A 22777-nucleotide genomic window follows, 5' to 3' on the forward strand; every position below is an offset into this window, starting at 1 on the left:
GAGAGAGTAGATCGAAGTGGTGTATGGACACCATCACTTTTACTCATCTGAAGCTACTAAGTGCAGTCTGGCTTGCCACTAGCACTTGAGATTTCTTCATTATATATATTAACTGCTGAATATTCTGTTTGTCTGTGGTCCGAATTTATTTATATGAAACAATCTGGATTTTATTCTGGTCTGTTTGGCTTGTGTTTTTTGAAATCACTGTTCAGTTTGCCCGACAGTCACTAAGGCTGTTTAAGTCTCTTAACATTAACATCTACTGACAAAATAGTAAGCAGGGATTTCTTCTTTCAAATGGCACAAATGAGAGGGTTGCCGTTATAGGAAGGATATGTTTTAAACATCCTAACTTAAAATAAGACGGCTGAGCAACTGACTGCTGTACTATTATTAACTGAATAACGTGGCATCTGGGTTTTTTTAAACATGTTTTCATTCATTTCATGTGGCATGATTTATATCCATAAGAATAAAAATCCTTTTGTCTGTGGTAGTTAAGAGCTTGGTTCCTTATATAGCACTTATTTTTAACATCTTGTCCTTAGTCTCCTGGTTTTTTTTTATAAAAACAAAACAAACCGAAAAAAAAAAACTTTTACATAAGCAAATCAGTTTCTTTCTATTGTCTTATATGATAAGAGCCACGAGGATGATCCGAGTGCTGGAGCACCTCTTCTATGAGGAGAGGCTGAAAGAGTTGGGGCTGTTCAGCCTGGAGAAGAGAAGGCTCCGGGGTGATCTTATTGCGGCCTTCCAGTACCTAAAGGGGGCCTACAGGAGGGCCGGGGAAGGACTTTTTACTGGGGCATGTAATGATAGGACGAGGGGGAATGGCTTTAAACTAGAAGAGGGCAGGTTTAGATTGAATATCAGGAAGAAGTTTTTCACTTTAAGGGTGGTAAGGCACTGTCACAGGTTGCCCAAAGAGGCTGTTGAGGCCCCATCCCCGGAGGTGTTCAAGGCCAGGCTGGACGTGGCCTTGGGCAACCTGGTCTAGTGGGAGGTGTCCCTGTCTGTGGCAGGGGGGTTGGAACTCGATGATCTTCAAGGTGCTTTCCAACCTAACCCATTCTATGATTCTATGATAGTTACAGGTAATTTAATACTTGTATTAAAGAATGTTGTGGTAGCTCTAGGAGCAGCAGGTCTGATAGGTAACCACAAAAACTATTAAAATTTATGCTAAGGAGCATCAGCTAACTGATATATATGAGACAACTGTTTCACCTTTCTGATGATGTATTTAGCTTTGCCACACGACCTTCTAATTCCCTACTCAGGATATTTTGTCTAGATCATTTAATTGTGAAACACACATGCCCTCATTGACCTGAGCCTGCCTGTTTATAGCCAGCTTAACATTTTCATCAGATGCCTTCTGACAAAAGCACTCCAAGACCTGTACGTGACTTATAAATGTTAATATCATCAGGAATAGTGTAGCCAGCAGGGCTAGGGATGTGATTGTCCCACTGTACTCAGCACTGGTGAGGCCCCTCCTTGAGTATTGTGTTCAATTTTGAGTATAAGGACGTTGAGGTGCTGGAGAGGGTCCAGAGAAGGACAACGAAGCTGGTGAAGGGTCTTGAGAACAAGTCTTATGAGGAGTGGCTGAGGGACTTGGGGTTGTTTAGGCTGAAGAAAAGGAGGCTGAGGGGAGACCTTATCATTCTCTACAACTACTTGGAAGGAGGTTGTAGAGACGTGGGCATTACAACCGATAGGATAAGAGAAAATGGTGTCAAGTTGCACCAGGGGAGGCTTAGGTTAGACATTAGGAAAAACTTCTACACTGAAAGGGTTATCAAAGACTGGAACCAGCTGCCCAGGGAAGTGGTTGAATCGCCATCCTTGGAGGTACTTAAAAGCCGTCTAGATATGGTGCTCAGGGACATGGTTTAGAAGTGGGCTTGGTAGAGTTAAATAACGGTTGGACTTGATGATCTTAAAGGTCTTTTCCAGCCATAATGATTCTATGATTCTATGATCATAGCCTCATACTTCATCCTCCATTTTCCATTCCACTGTTTTTCTGTGGTGCTCTCAGAAAGTTTGTTACTGAACTTTGCTACTTCAAGATGTTATGTGTTTCTTGTAAAGAGATATGGAGAATTATAAAGTATGATTTTTCAGAAGGCATGCTTAAAAGATTATGCCAGGATATTTTAATTTTTTTTTAATTAATGGAATGATCTCTTTTTTTTAACCACACTGTAAAAGTTATCAACAGAAGAACTTGAAATTTGCTGACCGGCTGCAAGGGCAGAACGAAACAGGCTGTGCAGACAGAGCTGTGGGAAGAACAGATACCAACAAAATAAGTCAGGCAGCAAAGTAATTCAGAAACAAATGTGGGATCTTTTTCTTTCAGTTATTGTAGTTGTTATTTTTCCGATCAAGATGTACATTTCAAGGTGATGGAAGCCTGCATCATCAAGGCTTGTAGTGCTTTGGGCTTTGTAAAGGGCAGCTGAGTATGGAGATGGCACGGTAGCTGTTCGAAGACTGGATGACTTTCAGCCAGGCCAGCTCTGTCTCACCTCCTTGGGCTTATTCATTCACCGCTGCCAAGTTCAACACTCCCTAATGTTGTGATGAAATCCCAATGTTAGCACATAGCTGTACTATATGATAATTGTTACCCTTTAGTATTGCATTTACCTCTTGGAAATACAATCGTATTTTGTAAATGCCACATTCAGGGATGTATGCTGCTCTCTTTTGGGAATACGTCTCAAGCTCATGGCGGTTTACATCAAATGATGTAAGAAAGCCATCCACTCTCTTTGCTGCGACTGGGTTTCCACTGGGTATTTCTTCTGGGACCAGTGTCATTTGCAAGCCCATGGGTTCACTAACCAGGATAACTTAGCATACCTGTACTTCGGAGGCTGAGTGTGCTTATCTTACTTTCCTATCTTAGAGCCCAGTCTGCAAACATTTGCTACTAAACTTGGCTATTACAAAGAGAAATGGCCCCATTGACTTCAAATGTGACAACGTATTACGTAGTAAGCTTGGAAGTAACTTTTTACAATGCCCTTAATGCAGGTTTATAGCAATACCATTAATTTTTAACAGGACTGGCTACAGAAATCGACAGATTTACAAAAATAATCCTATCAGACAAGAACCAATAACTCTTTGCTCAGGCTTCTCCTGTTTCCTGTAGCTCCTAACTCTTTCTTCTTTTTTTCCACCTCTTTTATTAATAATCCCATAGAAGCCCTCATATATGCACATAACCCCAGGAGCAGAACAGGAATACATATTCCTAGGAAGTCCCCAGAGCAAGTGTGCTTTGCTGGTGAAAGGAGGAGAATTTTGCCCGTATTTTTTATCTTAATATCCAGTCAGCCATGCCCTCCAGACTCAGCTGCAAGAGTGGGCTCTAATCTCTGTGGACGTTCACATCCGTGTTGCCTTCTCAGATGAGGAATCTCTCTTCCCCTTTTTGGCACAATATATATTGTGCTCACAGTGGCCTAAATCACAGGTGTGAATTCTCCTCAGAGTACTTATTTTTCTGTGTCATACCCTGTTACCCTTGTTATCAGCTATGTATCATTATTCTAAGGCTTTTAATAGGTTGAACTGGGTTCCAAAAGCACCTGTGATAAGTTGAGAATTCTTCCATCTCTACAATTTATGCTAGTGAACTAAAGCCAAGTGCGGAAGCACCCCAGAATAAAAATTGCTAGTGATCTCCTCCCCAAACAGATAAAAACCTCTTCATTTTTACAGGAATAGACACGCTTATCCTTGCTTTGTCCTGTGCAGAAGAGACAAACTGTAGGAAACCTCATAAAGTTGGACATAGGGGCCTAATAGTACAGAAAGATAGTTTCATATTAGCATTGATCCCTATCAGCATTAGATTAACTAATATTGGTGAACCCTGGCTGCTAGGTGGGACCTTCTCTGCCCCCATAGGAGGTAGTTGGCTGGGCAGGACAAGAGCCGACGGGGCCAGCCCAGTTCCCACCACAGCTTCGCACACAGGGTTTTTTCACTGCTGTGGGAGCGGGATTACCATCTCTAAACAGCTCAAATTTGGATGAAGAATTTGCATTATGTCATTCTAACGTGGGACTGTGGGCTAGCTTAAAGCAACACGTTCTTTTGGCAACGCATCTTTATGGCAGGAGATGCTAGCGGGCCCTCAAAGCGACTCAAGAGCCACACAATCACAAAAGACACAGTTAAAAAAACTGCACATAAAATCTGTAGCCACATCGCATCCAGTTTTTCCTTCTGCCCAGTGTTTCAGGAGACAGCAGGCCATCTGCAGGCTCAGGCATGCCCAGCTCTGGAAGCCAGTGCTGTACACGGGGTCGTCTGCTCTTCTTTAAACCAAGGAGAACCTGAGCACGCTGGGGACGGTTCTCCTTAGATGCCGAAGGGGAAGATGCACTTCAGCAGCCGAGAATCGCAAGCAGCCTCTCGCTAGCTCGATGAGGACTCGCTGGCTGTGGGCCCCAGTGTTTTGCCACTGATGACTTGACGAACACTCTTCAGCTTCCTCCCTTCTTGCCAAGGCTCTTTTTCACTGCCTTGTGGAAGCTGGCGTGCCAGGCATGCTGCAGCATCCATTTTTTTCTTGTGAGTGGTGAAAAAGAGCAATTGGATGCGTGGGGTTTCTTTCCAGAAAGCTGGTTTATGCTCTGTAATAAGGTTTGGCCTTATTTTTATCAGGATTAACCTATAACATTCATACTTGAAGTTAAGCTCTGATGTCTTTCTGCCTAACGTGACTGACTTGGATTTAAATATATGCATATCAGCTTTAAAAGCTTTTAGAGCAATTCTCTGTATAAAATTAGTATTAGTACGCTTCAAGTGTGCAAAATATTCAGGGAGAACAAATCTCGTATGAGGCATGACTCTGGGTCCCGTTTTTTTCCCTACCTAGTGCCTAACTCCACATGCAATGGCTTTGACGAGGCTGTCCCAAGGGCTTACAGAACATCCCCGGGAAAGCAGATCTGCTTCGTTGCGACTGTTCGTTTGGCAACGCCTCAGTTTTTAAAGGTAAGGGCGTACCCTGGATGCAGAACTTCTCAAAGCACTTTTAGACGGGGTGACACGCAAAGTTCTTAATTTTGCTAATTGAATAGATTACAGATATCACATTTCATGCATAAAAATCCAGTGAAGAGGATTATGAGTGCAAGCCAGGATCTGCGGAAGCAGTGTCACTTCTGCCCCCTTTGCACAGGAAATGGGAACCCTCCTTGCATTAGGAATTGCAATGTCACTTTGAAATTGAGTTCTTCCTTGCTGCTTTCTGTTCTTGCGATGGGACAGTGTACCAATGGCCACAAACACTTTCATTTGAGTCACTCGATATCTTCAGGTGACTGCTGCTAGTTTCTCTTCTCCCAGATCCTGGTAGTAAGACAGCTGCTTGTAGAAATACAGATAGACCCAACTTTGTGCCTGGCACTGTGGTTCCCTAATTAACAAATGTGAGCTACTGCATCAGGTGTCCCGCCCTCAGAGGTTAAGAGATTAAAAAGTGTAATTGAGACCTAGCCCGTATGAAATCACTGCTCCCTCGGCCTGGCTCCATTACTGCTCAGGGACCCGCAGGGCACTCTTGACTGATTCATGGCCCCAGCAGGCAAGTACAGTCCCTTCTGGGCAAGCGAGGACACTTCCCCTAAATCTTAGCCGCAGTAATCATATTATCAGTAGAGGCTGGAGTTAAGGTTCTCCGAGAACCCTGAAAGCAAATTCCCTTGCCTTTGGGTAGCTAACATCTCAAAATAAACAGGGGAACGAGATGGGCTGCACGTTGCAATGAGCTGCCCAGTGCTGGGGGGGGATGCAGCTGCTGAACAACCCGGAGAAGGTGTTAGCTGCCGAGAAACCCTGCGCAGTGATCCCTTCAGTTCACATGGGTGACTCATTTAACCCCTGGTCTTGACGTCCTCCTCTAAAATGAAGGCAAAAATATTTATCTGACTGGTTAAGCAAGGCAGAATCAGCATTTTGGTTGCACATATCAATGTTTGCATGTTGCACCTTGAATTTTAGGGTATGTTCTTGGCATCAGCATGGATTTTGGTGCAAACTGGAGAGGTGGGGAGAGGGGAATTCAAAGTGCGTGTCAAGCCTTTTGCCAATCTGCAGCTAGAAACTTTAATCACCTTTGTGAGCATTGATACATACCAAAGAAATGCTTGATGGCAGTGCACCTCAGCTTGTCCTGTGGTCCCAAGAGGGTTTCAAACATTGGTGGCCTGAAAGACTTCTTTTCCTGAGAGTGACAGCCAAGAGAGAAGTGGCAGAGGAGATGATGAGAGGGTGTCACTTGCACAGGGGGACACGGCACCAGGGAGCATTGGGACAGCAGCGTCAGGGGCCAGCAGGCAGGTTGTCCTTACCAGTGATGATGGAGACCCTCCTGCAGGAGAGGCATGGGGGGGGACAGCCCTGGACGCCACCAAATCCTGAGCACGGATGCTGTCAAGTCACATCCAGGGGTCTCCAGGATGACATCTCGTGGAGCTGGAGTTGCCCCTGCAAACCACCAGTGGGAGAGGAGAGGTCGGTGGAGGGGAGCTGCGAGTGGGCTGGGAGCCGGCTGTGGGGCACGCAGGCAGCCCCAGCCCACGCACGGGTGTAGACCGCAGTGCCATCCTTCCTCCCTTTCCCACCTCCACCCAACAGCTAATCCCTGCCGACTACGTCCCAATCCCCATCCCTCTGGGCCAAGGATGTCCTACCTCACAGGCAGCCCTGTGCCCTACCTCCTGCAATTCACTTATTAATTATGATTCTCACGAGCGCCCAGGGCTGCTGTGGGTCTGAAGGGTCAGCTTCTTCACTGCGGGAGTGAAGCTCAAGGCAACACCACCGCCTTTCACCCGCCTGATGGCCCCCACACAGGTTGCCTGCCTGAAAAGGCACTTCCCCCTCTGCAGCACGTAGTGTCCCCAGCCGTTGAGTGGGAGGGAGAGCGTCCCCCCTTTCTCAAAGAGGACTCAGAGGGCAGACATCCAAAAGAGCCGGGCGAGGGCAGTGGGTATCTTAAATAACACAAAGAGAGCGAGGAAAGACGTGGCAAACCCAGGTGAGACCAAACACAGGCTGGATGTTGGGAAAGGGCATTGCTCCTCGGGGCCGTGGGGGGCACAGCTCTCACAGCCCGGGCACTGCTTCAAAGCCATAAAAACTTTGGCACCCTGAGGAACAGTCATAGCTCTAAAGTCCATGCGCATCACAAGTTCTTCTCCCCAGCTCCTGCAAAAATGTTGGCATTGGTAGATACAACACCAGAGATACCTCTGGTTTCTCCTCTCGCGCACCGTGTATTTATAGCTAACAAAAGCTAGATGAAGCAGAGTGGTGAAGCCGCAACTCTTACTAAGTCAGTTTTCTTCACCGTACAGGAGATGTGCATCGTGGAAGAACCTCTAGAGGAATTCACATCAAGACACAGTTTGGAGTGGAAATTTTTATTCCTGGATCACAGGTTGGTGACAAGAAAAGCACTCCTGGTTGTGTTCGGTGCTTGTATACTGCTATTTTCATAAGTGCAATTCTCTCAAATTAGTGTTATGTTTCACATCTAAACAGGAGGGCAACCACCAAAATTCCTACAAAAGATGGTATTTACTATTTAAGCCTGCATTTATTTTTATCGCTCTTTTAAAACAAAACTACTCTATCTCTCCGGCCAAATTTGTGACTAGCTTGTTTGTGTTTGCTTTAAAAATATCAATGGACCAAAGTCTGTCTTATGGCAAAATCATCTAACTATGATACAGCTGTGGAAATCATTCTTTCCAAATCCTGCCATTGATTGCGTGTGTGCAATTCCCACCGAGTTATGGAGGGAAAGTCTGTGCTGGCCTGAGGCAACTGTGCTGGCAAAGGTACAAAGCAACTGCCGCAGCACGCCACGGACGAGCTCTGCGGACAACCAGAGGGAAGCGGCAAAGAAGATCTGCCCTTCTGCCCCTCCGCCTAGTCCCGGCAGATGATGGCTTCCTACCACCTCGCCACACGTTTTTCCCCATGCAGGGACTGCGGGAGCCGCAGCACAGCCCCTGACCAAGGAGCAGCCAGGGAACAGGTCCCTCACAGCAGGGTCTTGTGTGAAGGTCCCCAAGAAGCTGAGTTGCTTTCCACAACCACATTTTTCCCGGAAAGATGGGGTTGTCATGGCCATGTCCTGGTGGGCAGGTGCCGTGCCCAGCCGGGCATCCTGGGCACAAGGCGGGGGAAAGTCAGGATCTGGTTCCCTGGGGTGGACGACTGTTCGCCGATGAGCGAGAGCAGATCTGGGCTTTTTACTTATCTGCGTCAACACGCAGAACTACTGCTGTTTCTTTCATGGTTTATAAATTCCCTTGTATTGTGCCTAACCGCAGAGCACCGCCGATTATAGGATACTTGCCTTTTGAAGTGCTGGGTACTTCTGGCTACGACTATTACCATATAGACGACCTAGAGCTGCTAGCAAGGTGCCACGAACACTGTAAGTATCGCACAGGCGGGGTTCCTGTGGAGTCACTGGGACACCTCTCCTCAGTGAAATGTTAAAATGTTCCGTTAAAATTGGTTTGAACTTGTAAGGGGAAGTTTGAGCTTGGCCTCACACCTGTATGTCTTAGCAGACTTAGAGCAGATCGGGGACACTGCAGCTGATCAGCATCTGGGCCAGACTTATTGAGCTCTGAAAAATACGATTTTACCTTCTGTATCCCCAGAAGCAGTCAGCGAGACTCACCGAATGGATAAAATACACCAGATCAGACCCCCACTCTATTAGTAAAGAATATACAGGAATAGTTCAAGGAATCTCAGAGGAGATACTATTTTGTAAAATTCGGGTGGATTATTTACCTTAATGTTGTTCACTGTGCATTTGGGATTACCTGTGCTTATTTAAATACAGTCTATTAAGTTTTAATTGAAAAACTCTTTCACTAAGTAAAGAAAATAAGGCAATCCTTTTCAAATATTTACTTACAGAACTGGCTGGCACATCTCATTTTACCACCTCTGGGTGGCCTGAAAATATCCCATCAACATTAGTTCTTATATGTTGACATTAAAATTTAGAGGGGCTAAATATATGCATGTTTGGGAATCCCTTGAAATTACTGGGGGGGGAGGGGGGGGGAAGCAGAGATTAATTTTGTCAGTGAATCTTTAAAACCTTTAATACACCCCAGTTTACTGCACTTTGAATTCTTGTCAGTCTGGGAATTTTCTTTCAGTTTCAAACGATTTTTGTCTTTGCACAATGTTATCTCCTATACTCACTTCCTTCTGAATCCGTTTGCACACAATACTCACCTTTTCAAGCATTTTTATCCTGTACTTTTCTGCTATAGAACTTAAGATGAACAGTCCTAGAAATTAATCCCAGATGCCTAATTAAGCAGTATGTGATCAGCACATAAACCAGGGTAAGATCTGTGTTTAAGTTGTAGCAGACATTAATACATTAGTGTCCAAAGCTAAGGTTAATTGTACCGTGTAGGAATGTAGCATTCCAAGTGTCAGAAAAAGTTACCTACTGCTCTTTATAATATTTGCTCTATCATAAGACTGACGGGACCACTCACTAGGAAGGTGCTTAGACTCCTGTCTCCCTTGGGGCTCGATGATACTTTTGTCACGCTTTTCACATTTCATGTCATTTTCACATCACAAATTGTGGTACAAGCTGTGTGTGTGTTCTGCTGACAGTGATGCAGTTTGGCAAGGGGAAGTCGTGCTGCTATCGGTTTCTGACCAAAGGACAGCAGTGGATCTGGCTCCAGACCCATTACTATATCACCTACCACCAGTGGAACTCCAAGCCAGAGTTCATTGTGTGCACACACATGGTGGTAAGGTATGGAAAATCCTATCAACCGGCGGGGACATAAAGGACAGTAAGATAAGGGCATCTTCGTGACTGCCAAAATTTTCTCTTAGAAAAATGATGTCTTTAATGTACCAAAAAAGAAGACCGAACTCTCTGAAGGATATATGTTCATTATGGAAAAATGATCAGACCAAACCTTACTTTATCCTAAGTGTGATTTGTCAATCAGGAGTTTAGGGCAGATTAACTGTTGCATTTTGCCATTTTGTGCAAAAATGGGGAATAGAGAGATCCCTTAACTATTCTAATAACTAGTTAAGCTCTAACCCTTACATTGTTTTTTAAAGAGATGTGTGGAAGCTTTCCAGTAAAGTTATAAAGTGGTTGTAGGCTGCGAACTTGACCTTTATATATACTTCTTTAATGTACCTCTTGACTTCAAGAAGACAGGAACAGAGCAAAAACTGAAAATTAAAAGTCTCTCAAATGTTATTCAGCAGCATCTGACTTAAGTGATTTTTCAGCTGTTCCTTTAACCTGTAAAATGTTACAATAATTTGCTCCTCTATTTGCTTAATTTTATGAAATATATTTATAAATGTTATGTATCATAAGACATTTTATGAAACATAACAATATAGCATACGAACTATAACAATACCGTGTTGATACATACAATTATATTTTACATTCAGTTACGCGGATGTTCGGGTGGAGAGGAGACAGGAGATGGGCTTGGAAGAAGTGTCCTCAGAGGTTGTGTCCTCAGCACTAAAGGTACAAAGAGAAAAGGTTTTTTTCATGAATATAAGTAGTAATCACAACTTGTTCCTATGTTAACATCACTGAAGACTCCGGCATTGTCTTTCTGGGTGGGTTCTCTCAACTTCAGAATTCATTGCTCACTTGAATAACTTTAAAGTAAATTGGACAAGCTGATGAAAGGATAAACCTGGAGATCAGTAACAGCCACAAATTATGTGGAACATGGGCAGGGGCAATATGAGGTATCTCCACCTTTCGTTGGCAAGGTACTACAGTTTAAAGATTCATTTGGACATGTTCTGGCAATCAGCCTTCTTGGCTACATCTCAGCATTCTGCTGAGGGAAGAAAGAAAAGCTCCTCCTCAGTGCATGGCCAAGTGCCTCACAGAGGTTGCGGTTGCTGTCACATCCAAATGAACACAAAAGAAAGATTCAGAAAAACATCTGAAGGCACAAAATGACTATGGCAGCAGCTTGCTATTTATTTCCAACTCAGTGATAGCTCTTTGCGAAATGCATTAGCTAGATGCTGTTTGGAAGGGACATTGACACCTGTGCCCAGGTCTTCTGCTGGCCTACCTGGGATTAGTTCTGCTCAAGCCGTTTTAGGCCAGCCAAAGAACTGGGTGTGCAACCATTACTAGATGTATTTCAAAATGCTTTCACGCTGACAGGTGCAATAGCTATTCCATTTTTTTGGTTTGTTTTAGGACAGTGGCGCCAGCTTGGATCCTGAACAGCACTTTAATGCACTCGATATTGGTGCCTCAATCCTCAGCACTAGTCGGACACCCTCAGTATCATCCAGGAGCTCACCCAAATCTTCCCACACACCCAAGTCAGACCCAGCATGTGAGTGGCGTTCCTGGGTTACTGCATTATTTTTAATTTAGCCAAGTTACAGAATGTGTGCCTATATACCACAGCTGATAATTTAAAAGTTATTTATGAGGTATTGATGTTTGCCGCTGTGTTTGCCACTGACGATGAAGTGCATAATCTGAAACAGTAACGTACAAGACGGAAGGTTCTAGTGCAACCATCCATACAGTGGAAAATGAGTAGTGGGATTAGCCACGAGTCCGGCTTTTTCAATCCGTTATGAAAATAAGGACTTTTGTCTTCAGATTTGAGGGCATCAGTATGAGCAATACGAGGCCCCTCTAGACTTACATGAGTAATTACAGCCTGTGGGTGATTCTCTTCTGGCCAAGATTCAGGAAGTTTCAGCCAAGACTTGGGCACACCTTATACACTCCTTCTGCTCCCTGGTCTGGAAGAAAAGCCAATGAGCTCACCTAAATTTATAGTTATTCTACCCATACGAAGGGAGTTCCAGCTGTTTTAGAACAGGTCCTTCTGCCCCGTTCACTGGAGCGCAGAATCATAATCTGTCTCATTTACTTTTATCTTTGCCCAGGCCCTCCTTACCAGTCTAATTTTATTGCCATTGAAGTCAACAAGAACCTTGACTCCTGCTGGAATTTAGCCAGGCCATAATCATTTCTAGCCAGATCTCGCTGTAATTCCCACTCCAAACGGGGGTGATTTCCAGCGCGTGAGAACTCACCGGTACTTTTCTTGCAGCTACGCCAACAAAGCTGATTGCAGAGCCTAACGCACCCTTGCCAAGAACACCGAGCGCGCAGCAGGATTTATCCGTGCATAGACTCAGTCAACCTACTGCTCTTCAGGTAACTTCACAGAGTCATCAAAATAGGCAGACGGTATAAAGCATGTGCCACATACGCAACTTAGCTATTAAAAATGACTTACATAGAAGCCACGGCATTAGAAGAAACCTAATATTTAAAGGAGCCAAACTTATAAATAAAGTTTTGTTTTCTTTTGTTTTTAACCCAGGTTTCTTTGCCTTCTCAGCCTTCATGTGAGCTTCTCCCACAGCAGTTGCTGCCTCAAGCAACTCTGCAGAATCAGCCTGCACCTCTGGCACAGGTTAGTTGGGAATTTGGAAGTGGAACAGGTCACTTGCCTATATCTCCTGACGTTTTCTCCTTTTGAGGCTTTTCAGGCTCTTTAGTAGCTAAAATCCCCAAATCCACCACCTCTCGAATACTTAAAATATTGTGGGAAAGTAATCTGAATTGTACACGCGTGTGTTCAAACATATATCTGCATACAGGCATTCCAAGCAGAAGTCCAGGTACATGTAGGTTCAGGTGCACACTCTCATCTATTTTGCAGGAGGACAAAAAAAAGATGGGAAAAGAGTTTTCAACTTTGCTCCTACAGAATCAGGTCCCATCAAAGTCAAGGTCACAATGAGAATCAAACCCAAAAACTAACAAAGACAGACACTCAGTCCTCCTAAAAACACGTGTTTGGCTGTGCTGATGCAGAAAAGGACATGCAAATTCAGCAAAACCCATTTTGTGAGTGTGCCAGTAGCAGAGAGGATGCCACTAGAGACAAATTCCTCCAGTGAAATCTTTTAACTCAAAAGTGGGTGGTGGCCCAAAAAGCCACCTCAGTGTTCCATTCGCAGTGGGTTTTGAAGGACCAAATTTGAGTACCATGTTCCCATCGCATTGTTTCTCTCCTGTGGTCATGCTGTGATGATACACCCCATCATCCTCTGAATTTAGAAATGACACTGTAGTCCTGGACCTCGGCTGCTCCTACCATCGGTGCCCTGTACTTGCTCACAAGATCCCAGAGCTTCTTCCTGTAGCGTATAAAACATAGAAAGTCCTGAGGAACCCTGCTTTAAAATAACAAATTCTCATTTATCTTCTATGTTTAATATTCTTTTCACGACTCCACACCAGCATGCAGCGAACAAACAGCATATCAATTATCTGCTCTGAGCATTCATTTTCTTTTACAGATATTTCTCTCCATTATTCATTAATGCACTTCCAAACATCAATTAGTTTATTTATTATAAACCCACGCATGTTTTGTTTGACTTTTTTCTACCTCACTTTCTTCTCCATCAAAGCTCTTTGCAAAGAGATGCTTTCCAGTCATTTACCAAGAGCCTGACTGCTTTGCCCCTTCCCAGTAAAACGCTCTTACTGGCACGCCAGCTCCATTTCTTCTCCGCCAAATCAGGGCGCCGTCCAGTCGCACAGCCACTGGTTCAGCCTTTTTGGGCTAGCTAAATCTCGGTGAAAGGAAGAGGGCTGACTCAAATCTGTCTACACAGCCAGCCCTCTTCTCGACTGGCAGCAAAGTCACAGCAATGCTCCTGGTGAAGCTCAAGACGGAGCTTCCCTTGACGTGGCGCCGGGAAACAGCACCGGGACGTTGCAGCTCAGGTTGCTGAGGCTCACGTCCCATAGCGGTACTCCTGGGAAAAGTAGCAAATCTCCACAGACGCGAGTGATTTTCATAAACTATGATGAAAATGATGAAACTATTCTGTACTTCCCACCGTAAAATAATAAACATGTCGGCCTGCAGCGAGACAATCCTTTATTTAAAAGACAAGGTGCCCGCAGCGCTAAGCGCCGAAACCCCGGTGCGCGTGCTTCCCACCACGAACATTCCCTCGCTTTCCCAGTTGACCGTTTCGCAGGCAATTTAGCGGCAGAACATAAGCACGTCGCTTTTGGCCATAGCGTGGCCGGGCGCCCCACTTCCAGCCCCAGAAGTAGAGCTGCGCAGGTCACTCCCCACTGCCCTTCTGCCGCTGGCCCTCAGCTGAAGGTGACCCATAGCAGAGGCTGAAAGGCAGAGTGCTGAGCTTGGCCACGCAGGGCCCCGGCGTTTTGATGGCCGTCTTTGAAGCTAACATTCGGCTACGGGGCGGCAAGTGGCGGAGGGAAGGACATTTTAAGCATCCACAACCACATCTGCGGTGAGCAGCCAAGCTCCCGCCTCAGGCGCCATCTGCTTGAACTTTGATTAGTTTTATCCCGAGCAAAGGCTGCGATGGTTTTGTCTCTGCCGAAATGTGGTTTTAGCTCCTGCCTTGCTTGACTGAATGAACAGACAGCGCAGTACTAGATGTCGCCTGAATGTAAATGGTTTACTTTAAACTGAGTGCTCCCTATTAGAATATTTGTTTGTTTGCCTTCCTCATTGTCATAAATTAAAATCCCCTACAACACAGCGGATGTTGATGACTGAATAATAATTAGCGCTAATAATCCGTTTGGGATTGCGCAGGTGTTATTCAGAAGACAGAAAGAAGGAACAAGTTGTTCGGTGAGCTGCAAAACTAATGAAATTCGGTTTCCCAGGGGCTGCACCTTGCGAGGCTGGTGCACCAACCCAGACTTTCCCGCAGGAGGAAGGGGCGAGCGGATCCCTCTCTCCTTTGCTCAGCTACAGCTTTCGTGAAATTACAGCAACCTGGTGTTTTCGAGGTTCTCGCAACTCCGTTGCATGTCTCTACCATTGGCCAGGAGGATGGAAAGTGGGAAGGTAGGCAGAAACGAAAGGTTCAAAGGAAAGCAAGCTAAAAAATAAATAGGGTCCCTTTACTTTACCCAGCTACCTATTGTCATGAAACTTGTAGGAAGAGAATGTCTTTGAGGTGTCCATCTTTTTTGTTCGTCACATGAGAAACTGGGGACTGTCCCCAAAGACAGAGGGGCCGTAGGTGCCCTCCCCTGGCTGCAGCACCCCATCACCCAGAGAGAGGGAGTAACCCTGTCACCCTGGGGTGGCACCCAGGGGAGAGAAACGTCCCTCCTCAGGCACGGTCCAGCCGGCCTCTTTCAGATGTCCGTGCTGGTGGGGAGGAACCACAGCCCAGAAGTGCCGGTCCCTCTCCCGGGGCTGTACAGCCTGTCTGGACCATCAGCACCGGTGCATCGAGCCCATCCCTACCCAAACACCTGCCAACACGATCCCAAAAGCATCCCTCTTTTTTTTAATGTTTTGAGACACCTGTCTAAAATTATTGCTGTGGGATTTTTGTCTGCATTAACCAACCTTGATTAAACTGGCGATCCTCTGCAATTATAGAGATTTCATAGGTTTAGTCTTCCATGTTTGACTGTACCTGGAAAGCTGGCACAAGTATGACATGTACTTTTCCGAGAATCCTACAGAAATTTGTAAATAACTGAGTGACATGAAGAGCAACTTCATCCGAGTTAAAGCTGTGCAGAGTTTTCTGCGGAACATTTTGAGTTAAGCTCTTTTAATTTATTATTTCTCCCTTAATTAGTAAAGCATTCAATGATCTTGAGATAAGTACTCTGTGGTGCAGGTCAATTGCTGTTAGTGTTTGATTGTACAAAAACAATAGAAGCTTTGTAATCATAGGGGTCACTGCTGGAGTTATCAACAAATTTGGGGGTTAGAGTGGGAAAGGGAAAACCAAAAGAGAAAATTCCTTGTCTTCTTCCATAACGGCTTTCACTCTAGTAGACCAGCTAATTGTTGCTGTTAAGCATATTCATACAAAAAGCACATGAAAAAACAAAAACAAAAAGACAATACTAGATGAATATGCTAAATATAAGAAGGTGCTGAAAAAAATTAAGGAATAATAACTTAAAATCAACAGCAATATATTTTTGCATGCAAGTTTGCAAAGCAAATTTGAATTCAAAACTAAGGCCTGGAAATGGATTTTGTTTCTTATTGAAGTATAAAATGATTATAAAATAATCTGTTATAAAATTCCTTACTTTTATTAATTGAAGAAAATCATGTTCCTTTCCCAAAGTGTCTTCAAGGAGTTTGCAAGTTAATGAAAAGTCTGCCATCAGCAAGCCAGGCAGCTAAAATTAAGCTTTTGGCTAAAATTGTTTTTTTTTTTTTAATTCCTTTTTGACAAGGACCCTTTTAAAGACTTGAGTAGTCCTCACTAATGGAGTTCATATAGAGAGCATTAGGTTGCAAGACTCAGCTTTTTAAAAAATCCTGTACAGATCCAGGTTGAAGCAGGACTTAGCTGCATCTCATCTGAGCAAGCCGTAGCCTTCTTTCACTCGTAAAATGAGGATATCTGGGACTCTTCAGAAACACGAAGTCGGGCTACAACCAGCAACACCAGACACCCCTTGGCATCACTTGTCCTTGTTGCCAAACGTCAGAGGTTTCCACTCGTCCATTCCTTTATACAAGGAATAGAAAAAGGGAGAGACCTCGCTCTGACTTCTCGCCTTTAACACCACTTAGAAGTGACACAAACTTCTGTTTGGGAGATTTGACATCATTTTTCTGCTCTGGGAGAGGACCAGGTGGCAGATGAGAGTGCTGCTGTTTGAAGGCAAAAGCACGGTGGATCTCGGCGCTGGAAGCCAAGTGCTCACATTATCGCCTTGGGCAGACGGCACAAGCTGCGAGCACTCGCAGATGCCTCTGCCACCAAAGTGGGCTCTGAGGCCCTCTGCCAGCAGCAACTGCACGGGCCACCTTAGCAGCCCTTCTTCCCCCGTAAGCAGGGCTGGCCATGAAATTCCCCTCCACTTTGCCACCACTCTTTGAGCGGTGACCACCCAGACTGTGCGGGAAAGCCGCCCTCCACCTGGTAAATAGAAATAAACCCTCTGAAGTTCTCCTTCTCTCTCACTTAAAGGCCATTTACTTGGAGATTTCAGCTTTTCTGGAGGGAACGTGAAGGTATTTCGTATACTTAGCTGGCTTAAGGCAAAGCAGTTAGCTGATACAAATCTGACCTGTCACATTTAGATTTCTCTAAGTAGCTAGAAATTTCATTTAACTGTACAGTGTCGCTAGGACCAGAGGGCTCCTTAATTCCCTTCTTGTTACCATTTTTGTTTTCCTATTGAAAAGCCAAGTGCACCTCCATGGAGCAGGAAGGCTCCAGCAGCGTGCATCAGTTCAGCCACTAGCACAGAGACACTGGAACAACCGCGGGAACAGGGCACCATTTTCAAGTCACAGCAAAATTATTATTTTTCTTTTTGCCTGGACACTCACAGCACCACATGCTGTCAGAGAGGTCTCGGAAGCCTTGATAACAGAAAAGCTTACAGATTTTTTGAAATGTTTTTTCATTCCAAAGACTGTTTTTTATTTTTGGAATATGAGCTCATGCAAAGCAACTATTCCAAAGCCTATTAAAGTAATAATTAACTTTGGTGGACTTTGAATCATACCCCAAAATGTCAAATAAACCCAGGAATTTATTGCCAGGTTAGTACCCTCCGCACTTATTGGTGATTCCACTTTGTGCCAGGTATTGCTGCTACTGGAGGCTGCACTTTCTTCTTGACCCTGATTAGTGATCTCCATTTTAGATTATTATTATTTAGAATAGCCTTTCTCCTACTGAGCTGAGCTACTCGTTTTACATCATGCACAAAAATAACTTAATGAGTATTTCTTGTAGCTTGAATACTACTCGGCTGTAGAAACATGGAAAATGTTTACTGTGGTCAGCTGTCGCACGATGCTATAGTAAGTCATCACCAGAATAAACCATTGCAGCATTGCTATTTCTGCGTGCAAAAAGGAAAGCGTTAGTAAAACGCATCTGGAATACACAGTTATGTCACACTAAGGGCTCCCAACTACTAGCTAATAAAAATAATGCACTCATTTGCCCTCCAATTAAGGTGCTCTTGATATTGTAAGGTAGCTTACTCCCGAAAACAGTCCTTCTGATAATTCCGTACAGAATGGGGTCAGCTGTAAGCAGATCCCTCTAACTGAGGCAATTTAATATATGTGCATAAAATTGCAAATGGACAAGATTTATCTCTGCCTAGATGTTAGTATATTACAAACACATCTTTTATTCATTTGGCTGTGCTTTACAATCAAGAAACCAATAACTTCTTACAGAACAATGTTCTATCAAGGCCTGTTTGTATTATAAGGACTGGTTTTCCCCTCTTTTTTTCAGTTCTCAGCACAGTTCAGCATGTTCCAGACCATCAAGGACCAGCTGGAGCAGCGGACCCGGATCCTGCAGGCCAACATCCGCTGGCAGCAGGAGGAGCTCCAGAAGATACAGGAGCAGCTCTGCCTGGTCCAGGACTCCAGCGTACAGGTGCGTTACTGCTGAGTGGGGCAGAGCAAAGCATCCTCTCTCGCGTGGCCGTTGATGGGGTTGGCGACTTAAAATTAGCTCCAGGGTCCACGAAACCTGGACATGTGGAAACCAGCTCATCTGAATGAGGATGTTGCCCTCTGAAAGCCTCTTGAGTAACTTACGTCAAAAAAGATTTAAGAGCTCTCTGGAAGAAAAGAAGGAAGAAATATCTCAACCTCAGTAGGAGGAGAAGAATTCAGGTCATTTACGGTAGCCTTTTAATACTTTATCTACTGAGTCTTCAGGCTGAGCAGCTGTAATAGAAAAGTGTTCAAGTTCAGTCTCGGCAATGATTATGTCTCTCCAGTTCATTAGCTTCTATCCAGTCACTGCTTGCTTCATGTTGGCATCACTAGTGCTCAGTATGTTGTCTGTCCAGCTCTTCCTTAGCCAACAGCCCTCCTTCAGGCAGTGCTCATCTCTATATTTGCTCCCTGTTTACCTGACCCTATCCCAGCCCAGATACAGAGCACAAGAAATTAATTTCCCTGTCACGTCAAAAAAACCCAAACCTCTGCTGATGTTCATTTGTTCATACCTGGGAGGTGTCTGAACTTATTCTTCACTGGACCAGCTTAAGCCTCGAGGGTGTCGCTGACTGAGCCTGCTCTTATGCCTTTGATACCTCCTACACAGAGCCAGAATTCACAAATTACAGTGTCTGCTTTTAATTCACCAAGTACAGTATCTGCTTTGTACTACCCCTTATGTCTACCACACCGCAGAAATAATAGCAAGTGCAGTTCAGTACGTTGCAGGTTTCAGTTGACGACAAATGGACAACTCATCCAGTTTCATGGAAGTTTTATGGAAGTTTTATGGGAGTTTTATGGAAGTTTTATGGAAGTTTTCTGAATGCAGGGTGATCACTGCTATGTTCATCATAATTTAACTATAAATGCCAGGTTAAACGAACCTTGCTAGAAATGTTGCATTGGGGACCCACTATGAGTATTGTACTAATAAGATTTTTTTTGAGGACAAGCTCTGTCACAGAAACAAATGTCTCAAAGAACATTTTAAGCACAGGATGAAAACCTGGGACACGCTGAAGCCATTGCTCCCAACTTCCACAGAAATGGACTCTCACCCATCATTAGCATGTGCGAAATACAGTTTCACATATTAAAACAAATTGGGGTTGTATGTTTAGGCAATTAAGGGATCAGTGAAGCCAATTTAGAAACTTTGGCATCTAAGCTGCTGCACGTCCACTGCTGTAAGGCAGCACAGCAATGGTGGGTCCCAAAACCCAGGACTCTGTTCCTGGTGCCATATAAGCATATAGATAGACCAGATTTAACTTCAGTCTATTTTTTCTATTGGTTCTGCCCTGACTTTGATTAATGGGAAGGGAAAGTCTCTCTGCAATTAACTGGCCTTCAGTTCAGAATCATGTAATATGTCTGAAAGCTATTATTGTTATTATGAATATCAAGAGACATGATATTCTCACTTCCTCTCTTCTTAATTGGGTGAAAACCATTACTCTCTCCCGGTGAAGTCTTCAACAGTAACATATATTCATCCTTTTTTTTTTTTTTTTTGCATAATTCGGGCAAAAATAGAAGATCAGAGCATGTTCTTATATGCAGGGAATGGATTTTATTTTTACATAGCTGTCTCCCATATGTGCAAGGGTGCATTTAATAACCCAAAGACCACGGGACAGATTCTCAGATACGCTCACAGGGAGCTCAAGCAGAGAGAAGAGGAGGCCCAGTGGGTAAATGATGGGTAGTTCTACACTGTCCACCTCATATTAATTTGTAGCTCTGAGTTATACCATTTGGGTGACCCTCTCCCCCGTGAAGACTCTACCAGGTTGGACCACATATTTTCAGACTCTGGTGTCAATACTGACCATTTCCCAGCTTTCTGCAGATGCAGAAAGGAGGGGCGGGGGGAAGGGAGGGCAGGTCGGAAATGCAGGGGCTGCACATCTGCCTGAAGGGGCAATGCTGGATGGAGAGGGTCATCCTCTGTAGTTTAAGTGCCTTTCAGTCTCCTCAGAGCAATCAAACAAGGCGATGAAATGCAAGGGGTCACACTGACTCATGGCCAGGGCCTTTTCTTTCTCCCACTTTCTCTAGATTTAAAAAAAAAAAAAAGAAAGAAAGAAAAAAAAATAAAAACACAAAGAAATTACGGTGCTATTGCAGGGATAGAGCGAAGCCAGGAATTAGCTTTGTCTTATTTGGCTAGGGGCAACTTAAAAGAAAGCCTCACGCTTTTGCATGCAGCACTTCTGTGGCTCACAAGCAGCTCGGAGTAAACTGTTAAATCAGAAATCCAACCACGTGCTGTACCGCACAGATTTCATCATTCAGGGCGCGGGATGTCTGCAGACATTGAGCTGTGTCTATTATCAGAGCTACAAAGCATAGCAGCAAACAGGCGAGCGTTACTATCAAGCACATTTCTGGTCTCTTTAATATTCTGTGTAGAAGAGCTGTAAGCATGGGGGAGTGCCGTAGGCTGTCTGAAAAGGGGGAAGTGTTCTCCGATGTTCCCTCGTTAGCGGATTTATTAGCATATCTTCCCCACTGGTTCGCTCCCTTCCACACAGAAGTGTACAGGTAGCTCTATGGAGAATTAAGCCCAATTTCCATTTCCTTCAGAGATCTTCAAAACTGCAGTACGGCAGTCCACCAAGAAACGCTTTCCCAACCGGACAGATGTTGAACACGGCAGTCTGCGTTAGAAACTCTTTCCAAGAGCCTTGTGCAATGAAAGATGAAACTAGCAGCAGGGTTGTGGGCCCTGAACAAAACTGTTCAAAACCCCATTAAATCCCTGTTACTGCTTTTCCTGACAAACTAAAGTATGAAGGACAGAAGCAGCAAGAGTAACCTCAGAAGTCTGAAGGATGCTGTATCTGCTCCAGATTTGAACAGTCTGGCTAATGAATTGCGGATGGGGAGGAAGGCAGAAGGGCCGAGCCTGACCAGCCTGCGAGAACTACAAACGAGACCATCCGCAGCCACCCATCATTTGCAAACCAGGCTCCCTTCGAAGTCAGTGAATCTCAGCTTCCCAGTGCTGTGCTTCTCATCTCCCCTTATTTTACATAAAGAAAGAGTCTTGATGTCTGTAATGATGAGCCCGAAGGCGATAATCCCCTGATTATCCAAAGGACAGGTAGAGTAAAAGAGCCGTTTTCCTCACGACGTCTTGCCAATTGATTCATCCATTAGCTGTAGGGACCATCTACCTCGGAATGAGGGGGCAGCAGTGTCAGAGGGTCCCTCCCCTCCCTGGCTGCTTTGCTGGGTATGTTAACAAGCTGGCCAATTAAAAAATATTTGTAAGATGCTTCACTGACCTTGCAGTCCGCAAAATCAGCCACGAGACACGTCATTAGCGGCAGTGCAGTTAGGATGATGCTAATTTATCTACTTGGATTTGCTCAGACTGGGAAAGATTTCGTTCTTTATTAGGGGTTCTCTGTTGTTATTTAAAGCTGCCATATTTCAGCGTTTCAGGGGAATTCAGGCAGCACTATCACGAAAGAGGCACATCGTGAAAAAACACCGTTAAGTTTTGTACAAATGAAGCATGTTCTTGCTTTTAGGCTTAACTAGCAGGTAGAGATTCCACGTTTCGATCCTCTCTCGGGTTAACTCCTGTTTTGATGAGGTATCTTGAGTCTTCCAGTTCTGCGGGGACACAGGTTAAATGGCACCATCGCTTTCTGCCCTGAACTTGTTTTTTCCAGGACATTTACATTCAGACAGTAGTAATGCTGCTTTGGCCATTATAATGCAACAGAGGGTCCCTGGGTATGAAACACTCAGAGCCCTCTCAGGGTACGAACACATGAACAAACAAAATCGGTTTACTGGGATAAACTTGGTTGTAAATTTATAATGTATTAGCTGCCAACCATTAACCGTGCTCATTCCTACCCAGTGGCACACTCCGGTAATTGCAAAGTAGATTCCTCTGCTTTCTTTCAAGGATAAGCTCCTGGGTCTTCATCTGGAAGTGAGGCATGCGCACAGGCAGGTCCCTGCAAAGTAGTTCGCTGCAAGTTCACACCCTGCCTGATATTCGCATCGATAGATGTTGACTGTGCATTGGATGAGCTTAGTAGTTCTCCAGCGCTGTGCACCACGTACAGGGAGGACATTTAAGATAATCCTCCTAAAGGTCTTAATTTGCAGTGATCTGACCAGTACCAGTGGGCTCA

At 44.5% G+C, this 22777-nt stretch overlaps 1 protein-coding gene across 1 annotated transcript in view; it reads left to right on the top strand.

The window, feature by feature from the left end:
- The window catches only part of NPAS2 (neuronal PAS domain protein 2), a 55888-nt gene that overhangs the window by 24346 nt on the left and 8765 nt on the right, over positions 1-22777 (top strand). The window contains exons 7-15 of the mRNA XM_082486987.1: positions 4919-5037; positions 7404-7486; positions 8388-8494; positions 9715-9862; positions 10531-10612; positions 11312-11453; positions 12189-12295; positions 12465-12557; positions 18397-18543. Of these exons, the coding sequence (XP_082343113.1) occupies positions 4919-5037; positions 7404-7486; positions 8388-8494; positions 9715-9862; positions 10531-10612; positions 11312-11453; positions 12189-12295; positions 12465-12557; positions 18397-18543 (1028 nt within the window). The remainder of the gene's footprint in view (positions 1-4918; positions 5038-7403; positions 7487-8387; positions 8495-9714; positions 9863-10530; positions 10613-11311; positions 11454-12188; positions 12296-12464; positions 12558-18396; positions 18544-22777) is intronic.

The sequence above is a fragment of the Vanellus vanellus genome, assembly GCF_965231255.1.
Source record: "Vanellus vanellus genome assembly, chromosome: 1".
Lineage (NCBI taxonomy): Eukaryota > Metazoa > Chordata > Aves > Charadriiformes > Charadriidae > Vanellus > Vanellus vanellus.